At 43.2% G+C, this 7,744-nt stretch overlaps 1 protein-coding gene across 1 annotated transcript; it reads right to left on the bottom strand.

The window, feature by feature from the left end:
• Positions 1–1,685: 1,685 nt before the first annotated feature.
• On the bottom strand, positions 1,686–7,200 carry slc25a19 (solute carrier family 25 member 19). Its single transcript, XM_056288497.1, has 7 exons — positions 7,136–7,200; positions 6,582–6,740; positions 5,046–5,201; positions 4,143–4,313; positions 3,762–3,942; positions 3,284–3,414; positions 1,686–3,194 (listed from the first exon to the last, which is right to left on the bottom strand). Exons 2-7 carry the CDS (start codon positions 6,711–6,713, stop codon positions 2,997–2,999), a joined length of 969 nt encoding a protein of 322 aa, XP_056144472.1. The 5' UTR covers positions 6,714–6,740; positions 7,136–7,200; the 3' UTR covers positions 1,686–2,996.
• Positions 7,201–7,744: the final 544 nt, after the last annotated feature.

The raw sequence follows: 7,744 nt of genomic DNA, 5'->3' as shown, positions 1-7,744 counted from the left end.
TTTTGTTTCCCCCTGCTGATGAATGAAGAAAATGAGAGAGAGAGAAGGTTAGATGATGTAGGGATAGTGAATCAGGAAGTTCAGTGGATTAACAAGGAGGAAGTGAGGGCAGCTATGAAGAGGATGAAGAATGGAAAGGCAGTTGGTCCTGATGACATACCTGTGGGGGCATGGAGATGTTTAGGAGAGATGGCAGTGGAGTTTTAACTAGATTGTTTAACACAATCCTGGAAAGTGAGAGGATGCCTGAGGAGAGGAGAAGAAACATACTGGTACCAGTTTTCAAGAACAAGGGTGATGTACAGAACTGTAGCAACTACAGAGGTATAAAGTTGATCAGCCACAGCATGAAGATTTGGGAAAGAGTAATAGAAGCTAGGTTAAGAGGAGAGGTGATGATCAGCGAGCAGCAGTATGGTTTCATGCCATGAAAGAGCACCACAGATATGATGTTTGCTTTGAGAATGTTGAAGGAGAAGTATAGAGAAAGCCAGAAAGAGTTGCATTGTGTCTTTGTAGATTTAGAGAAAGCATATGACAGGGTGCCGAGAGAGGAGGTGTGGTATTGTATGAGGAAGTCAGGAGTTGCAGAGAAGTATGTAGGAGTGGTGCAGGATACGTATGAGGGAAGTGTGACAATGGTGAGGTGTGCGGTTGGAATGACAGATGGGTTCAAGGTGGAGGTGGGATTACATCAAGGATCGGCTCTGAGTCCTTTCTTGTTTGCAATGGGGATGGACAGGTTGACGGACAAGATCAGGCAGGAGTCTCCATGGACGATGATGTTCGTGGATGACATTGTGATCTGTAGCGAGAGTAGGGTGCAGGTTGAGGAGAGCCTGGAGAGGTGGAGGTGTGCACTGGAGAGAAGAGGAATGATAGTCAGTAGGAGCAAGACGGAATACCTATGCGTGAATGAGAGAGAGGACAGTGGAATGGTCAGGATGCAAGGAGTGGAGGTGACGAAGGCATTTGAGTTTAAATACTTGGGGTCAACTATCCAAAGTAACGGGGAATACAGTAGAGAGGTGAAGAAGAGAGTGCAGGCAGGGTGGAGTGGGTGGAGAAGTGTGTCAGGAGTGATTTGCGACAGAAGGGTACCAGCAAGAGTTAAAGGGAAGATTTACAAGATCGTTGTGAGACCAGCTATGTTATATGGTTTGGAGACAGTGGCTCTGATGAAAAGACAGGAGGTGGAGCTGGAGGTGGCAGAGGTGAAGATGATAAGATTTTCACTGGGAGTAACGAAGAAGGACAGGATTAGGAACGATTATATTAGAGGGACAGCTCAGGTTGGACGGTTTGGAGACAAAGCAAGAGAGGCAAGATGGAGATGGTTTGGACATGTGTGGAGGAGAGATGCTGAGTATACTGGGAGAAGGATGCTGAATATGGAGCTGCCAGGGAAGAGGAGAAGAGGAAGGCCAAAGAGGAGGTTTATGGATGTGGTGAGGGAGGACATGCAGGTGGCTGGTGTGACAGAGGAAGACGCAGAAGACAGGAAGAAATGGAAACGGATGATCCACTGTGGCGCCCCCTAACGGGAGCAGCCGAAAGTACTACTAGTAGTAGTAGTAGTAGTAGTAGTAGTCCTTTAACGTAAAAATTTCCATTTTGAAAATACGGGTCTGAGAACAGTACAAGGGCACCAATACATTATCACAAGAAAAGTTCAAACTAACAAGTTTTTAATCTAGATTTTCACTTTATTTTTAAGTGCATTACCCGTTTCAATATACCCGGTTGTAATCGTTTGTACATCATAACACATACATAAATACTTAACTTACAAATCTTAATATCACCAGTACACAATAACCATGACACATTTCCAAAGCATATGAACCATTGTCTCTTACATTAGTTATTAAATATCAATATAAGGCAAGTCCCCATCATTTACAATCCATCCCTTAAATTAAATTTAAATGTGGGTTTCTGACTAATACCATTTTTGCACTGAAAAAAATCACACTTTGTAACCTTAACAATGAATGAATGGAGCACAACTGTTCATCAGTTTTGCAGAGTTGGATAAAGTGGCTAAACATTATTATGGAGGGGGATGAAACAGTGGTCTGTTATGATAAAACAAATGTATGCAAAAAATATGTATAATTAAAACGGGATAATGTGGAATATGAAATCTGACTAAGATAAGATACTTGGTCATTGTGCGCACGCAACGAAATTTTGTCTGGTGACTCTCAGACCAGCAACACTAGACATTGGTGACCCCGACCTTCGTCTGCTGGACGTGTCCAGAGACAACTCTTTCTGAACGTGACTACTTATGCAGTTTTTCTCAAGCTGCCGTAGTTCTAGGAGTCGTCAGCCTCGGCTTGGTTCACCCAGACAGAAGCGCAGTTCGCATTGCGGGAAATCACAAAACACTATTATGTGGTGCCAGCTCTCAGCAGTTTAACAGCAACCAGAGTGGTGCGCCTCCTCAAAAATCCTTCCCAGCAGGATAAATACAAGAGATTCAAGGTTCACCTGGACACCAAGCTGGTGTCCAGATTGGTAAACTGAAAAAAACGTGTGAGTGTATCTGCATCCACGTTGGCCAGGCTGGTGTCCAGACTGGTTGGAGCAGCACCATGTTGCTTGGGCGGTTGGTTTGTGAATAAAATAAAAGACACACGCGTTCGTGTAGTCAGTGAGAGAAACTGTCCGTCTCTACTTTCCTGCAATGACTATGGCATGCAACATTAAAAAGCAAGTATCCATAATGCTGAAAAACCCAGAGTAAAATGTTGTATAGACTAAAATACAAAATATGTATACCAGTTTTTGTATAACACAAACACCATGAACAGGATGAGCTTATTATCTTTCCCCTCCTTACATGTAAACACAACGTAGCAAGAACTCCCACAGCTGACCTCGTATAAGTCGACCCGAGTGCAAAGAGAACGTCATGTGCAAGTGATTCCTATGTGAGTGACTTTGCCATCTGTTCTCCTTTTACAGTCAACAATTTCCATTCTTATTTTCTATAAGTCCTTTGAGAGTTCATTTGCTCTCCTTGAGGTTCGCAGGACATTGAGGAAAATCTCATACCAGAAAAAGGTGAAACCTGTAGATAATGCAGCCTTTAACAGGCTCGGGGAGAGGCCTTTGAAGAAGGCAGGAGGACCTTCTTCTTTGGCTATCTTTGACACACAGTCCACAAAGCCTCTGTAATTCCGCACCTGCATTTGATAAACAAAGAGGTTATGATGCATGACATATGCACATCAGAGCTAAAGTTCAATTCAGTGAGCGTTGCAAGCATGCATACCTGTCCAAAGTTAACTCTGGCCTCGTCGAAGCCCCCCACCTGCAGTCTTTTCTTGAAGAGGTCAAAAGGATATGTGATTGTTTTACTGATCACTCCAGCACCACTGCCACATAGCAGGCTCCGTAGGTAACCTTGAATAGAGGACATACAAGGTCACAAGAGATTACTAACTTTGGATTGCGTCTGCATCCATGTATTACATTACATTACATGACATTACAGTCATTTAGCCGACGCTTTTATCCAAAGCGACTTACAATAAGTGCATTTAACGTAGGAAATCAGGAGAACTACTAGTCATCAGAGGTCATAAGTGCATCTTCTCTCTAAACAAGCATCTAAGAGCAAAACCAGTGTTAAAGTAAAAGCGCAAGAAAGAGATTTTTTTTTTAAATGAGTGAATACAATGTATGTTAAAACAATTTTACACGGTGTTAATACAGCCACATGCTAGACCTATTATTTGATCTACACTGACCTTCAGAGTTGCTGCCCTTGGATGGCAGTCCCAAAAGTTTTTTAAAGACATTGTAGAAAAAGAACTGCATGCCAGCATACGGAAAGACTGCTATAAGTGTAGGAGCAAGACCTCTGTAAAATGTCAGTACTCCCCCAGTGCGATACATTGTGGAGGTAGCGTGGCGCAGGTTCCTATACACCTTAGGCAGTAAGACAGACAATGCAAAATCAGCACCAGGATAAACAAAACTCATAAGTATTTGTCCAAATTCAAATAAATCAATAGATTATCACACCATACAAACAACCCCTGTGACTGTATTGCATCAAAGCCAATACAGTTGAATGCAGTAAAGAAATTTCTATCAACAAACACTGAAATTAACATATTAGGTTCCACCTTTGGCTCTCCCTGAGCTGCAAATCTGGTCCGCAGCGTGTCCAGAGGTTGGCAGGCCACTGTAGCAGAGCAGGCAGCCAAACCGCCACAAACAAAGTGCACCCCTGGCATTTGGCTGTCAAACTCTGTGTTCTTGTGGACAAGCTCTGTCAAAAACTCGAAGCTGGCAAACTGAAAGGCACCCAAAAACATCCAGGTATCAACTGTAGCCAATACAGCCAATATATCAATAAAGATGACTGGGGGAAAAATGTGATTTCTTCAGTCTTTCTTCACGATAGCAATTGAGTAGGCAAGAGCTAAAATGTTGACACTGGAGTTCAGGGCAGAAATCTGTGTTCCAAGTACAATGACGTTTAACACTTGAACTTATTCAAAGTCTGTGTATTCATGTTTGTATATTTATGTGCATACATTAAAGCTGAATCTGGGATTTTTCCTCCATTGATAGTTATTTCATCCAACTGAACCATGGAGTCAGGTTACAGGTTACTTATACCAACTGGCATTGATACCATGGGTGGAGGCACTCTCCATATACCGCTGATGACATTTTTGAGAAGGGAGGACAAACACTGGTGCAGCGACAAACATTCTTACTCACACAGAGAAAAGGATTAAAACATGATGTGGTGATGCTTCTGTTGGACAGCTAATCTACCAGTTCTACAACAATCAATATTACAGTAGAACAGTTCCGGTAGTTTAATGTAGTTTATAATACATTAGATTACTTGTGTTAGTTGTGGTCTGAGGATGCCATTTTTAAAAGGGTGAGAAGTGTTTACTACTAAGCTGACGGCACACAAGTGGCAAGGGCTGCTACACCTAGTTTGTAGTTCTCGCTGCCAGAGAGAGGGACAAATTGGGAGAAATCAGATTTAAACTATAAAAAGCCTATACCTGGACTGCCCCGAAGCCAACAGATAGGAGCTGTGCAGGAATGTGGCCCTTCCAGAAGGCAAATGGCCCCTCCTCTGACAGAATGCACCGTGATGCTTGGACTAATCCCCGGTACTTTCCCTCTGGCCTTCGTGAAGACACCCGCTCTATTTGCAGCTACGGGAAAACATAGTATTAAAACTGTTGTAAGAACAGTTCATTATTATTGAAATCTATCCCTATTCTATACTCACTGCTCATGTAATACACAGACATCCATCTTTTCTTTTTGCTGGCCATGCAGCTCCAACTTACCATCTTTAGTTTAATGCAATTAATGGGGGACAAATTCTCTATCCTCATTCAGTGCAAAAAACAAAAAACAAAGAAAAAAAAAAGCCCCCCAAAAATTCACAGTTCAACAAAAGCTATATAACATTACGCTATTGCAGTCGTAGTGAATTCAAGTGGTAATTTTAAAAATGTACAGCCATTTTTATCGCTAAATTCCCTCTATGTGGTTGTTTTGCTGTGAAACAGCAGAGTGACTCCTGCTGGTAATAACTTGTGGGCTGTGTTGCAGGCAGTAGCATGGATGGAAAGGATTGTACCCGACTAGCTTGGTCTAGTCAGAAAGGCGCGAACTGATGAAGCCTCTTGGATGAGAGGTGAAACGTCTTCATGGATATATAACCAAGTCCAGTTGCACTCGATTCAATTCCTTTGGATAACAAACAAACTACAATTTAAAACCATGGTAACACTTTAGTATGGGGAATATAGTCACCATTAATTAGGTGCTTATTAGCATGCAAATTAGCAATGTATTGGCTCTTAATTGGTCATTATTACATACTCATTAATGCCTTATTCTGCATGGCCTTATTATACAACCAGTAAGCCATTAACTATGAGTTTTCCCTCTATAACCTCAGAATTAGTGCTTATTAGTAGTACCATCTCAATATGCTTTGCTTAGTATGGACTTTATAAGGTGGTAGTACCACAAGAAGAGTTATTCTCCCTTACTAACACTTAATGAATATGGTCTGTTCTTACATAACAACACACAAAACTACAAGTGTTCATAGTGTTAAATTACTCTAAATTAAGTTTTTGTTACTTAGAATATGTTCCCCATACTAAAGTGACATCTTGATCATTACTAATTCACTAGTAATTAAGTTTTTTTACTTAGAATATGTTCCCCATACTAAAGTGTTACCAAAACCACTAAATTTTCTGTGAAAGGCTGTTGTGGCAGCATCATGGTAGCTTTGGATGAACTGTGGAGTGCTTCTTCTCTTTTCTTTTACGCTAAAGGAGGACTGTATTTCTCCCTCATCAACTGCATTGAGCTGTAGAGTGCAAGCTGGAGCTGTGTGCAGCATGAAGAAGAGGATGGATGACTGAGAATGAAACCTACCTACATACCACATTGAGCGGTGCATATCAAACAGGGGTAGATTTCAAATATTTGACACAATCCTTTCAGCCTTTGGCACACAGAGAGGGTGACACTGCAGACATCTATGAACTCCTCTGACACTTACTTACCTGAAACCTTATCTTAATTACGTCAAAGGGGCTGACGAGGGCTCGGGTGACCATCCCTGCAGCTGACCCAGCGAGGGCTGCTTCCTCCGGGGAGAGAGCAACGCCCTGAGCCAAGGGGTCATAGCCCACCATGTCGCCACAACAGCCTTGCCGTCCACGCTAAAAGGGGAAATGATGGCAGCGTTCACAAAGGGCAGTGTCATATGGTCCAGAGGTGGGCATCAACTCACCCCACATTAATGCTGAGGCACATCCCCACACAAGCCGAGCTGGATTAGGTCATTACAGCTAATTACAGGCGCGAAGACGACGAGGCAATCAGCGCCTACTTACACCAAATAACAACAACGACCACGTGCCGAAGAGGCTTTTGCTACTGTCATGACCCTGCCAGAAGGAAACCAGCGCTAGAGACTAACTAGCTCATCCACCGCGGACTTCCGGAGAGCATTAGCCGCGCTAGCTAACAGGACAGCCTCGAAACGCTTACTTTAACTCGGGCGGCCGAACTCCTCCGAAGCCCCGGCCCAGCAGCCGTGCGATGACATGCCTACCTTATCTAGGGTCCGGCGCTGACACGACCGCGACAGCTCCGACGCCTCGCGTTGGGAACAGGGGGCTTCATTTCAACCTTCTCTAAGGTTAAACTACCACTTCCGGGTTATGCCTTTCAAAATAAATGGCCGCTGTCTCGTCGCGTTACCGCCGACTAGCGAGCTGCGTCCAGCATCACGTATTTACCACGTCAATATATCGCGTGTGTCTGTGTGTATATATACATACATAAATATATACATACACACATGCATATATATGTATATATACATATATACATATATATGTATACACACACACACACACGCACACGCACACGCACACACACACACATATATATTTTCTACATATAGTAGATGTACTCAGTAACCCAGCCACTAAGGATGCACAAGCCAGTGCATCCTTAGTGCCGGTCCCAAGCCCGGACAAATGGGGAGGGTTGCGTCAGGAAGGGCATCCGGCGTAAAATCTTTGCCAAATCAAATACGCGGATCATAACTAAGACTTACCGGATGATCTGCTGTGGCGACCCCTAACGGCAGCAGCCGAAAGTAGTAGTAGTAGTAGTAGTAGATGTACTCAGTGCTCCGTACTGCATACTGAGTGGT

The sequence above is a fragment of the Lampris incognitus genome, chromosome 10 (assembly GCF_029633865.1).
Source record: "Lampris incognitus isolate fLamInc1 chromosome 10, fLamInc1.hap2, whole genome shotgun sequence".
In the NCBI taxonomy this organism is placed as follows: domain Eukaryota; kingdom Metazoa; phylum Chordata; class Actinopteri; order Lampriformes; family Lampridae; genus Lampris; species Lampris incognitus.
Note: the sequence above shows the minus strand (reverse complement) of the source record. Positions and strands in the feature narration are given on the sequence as shown.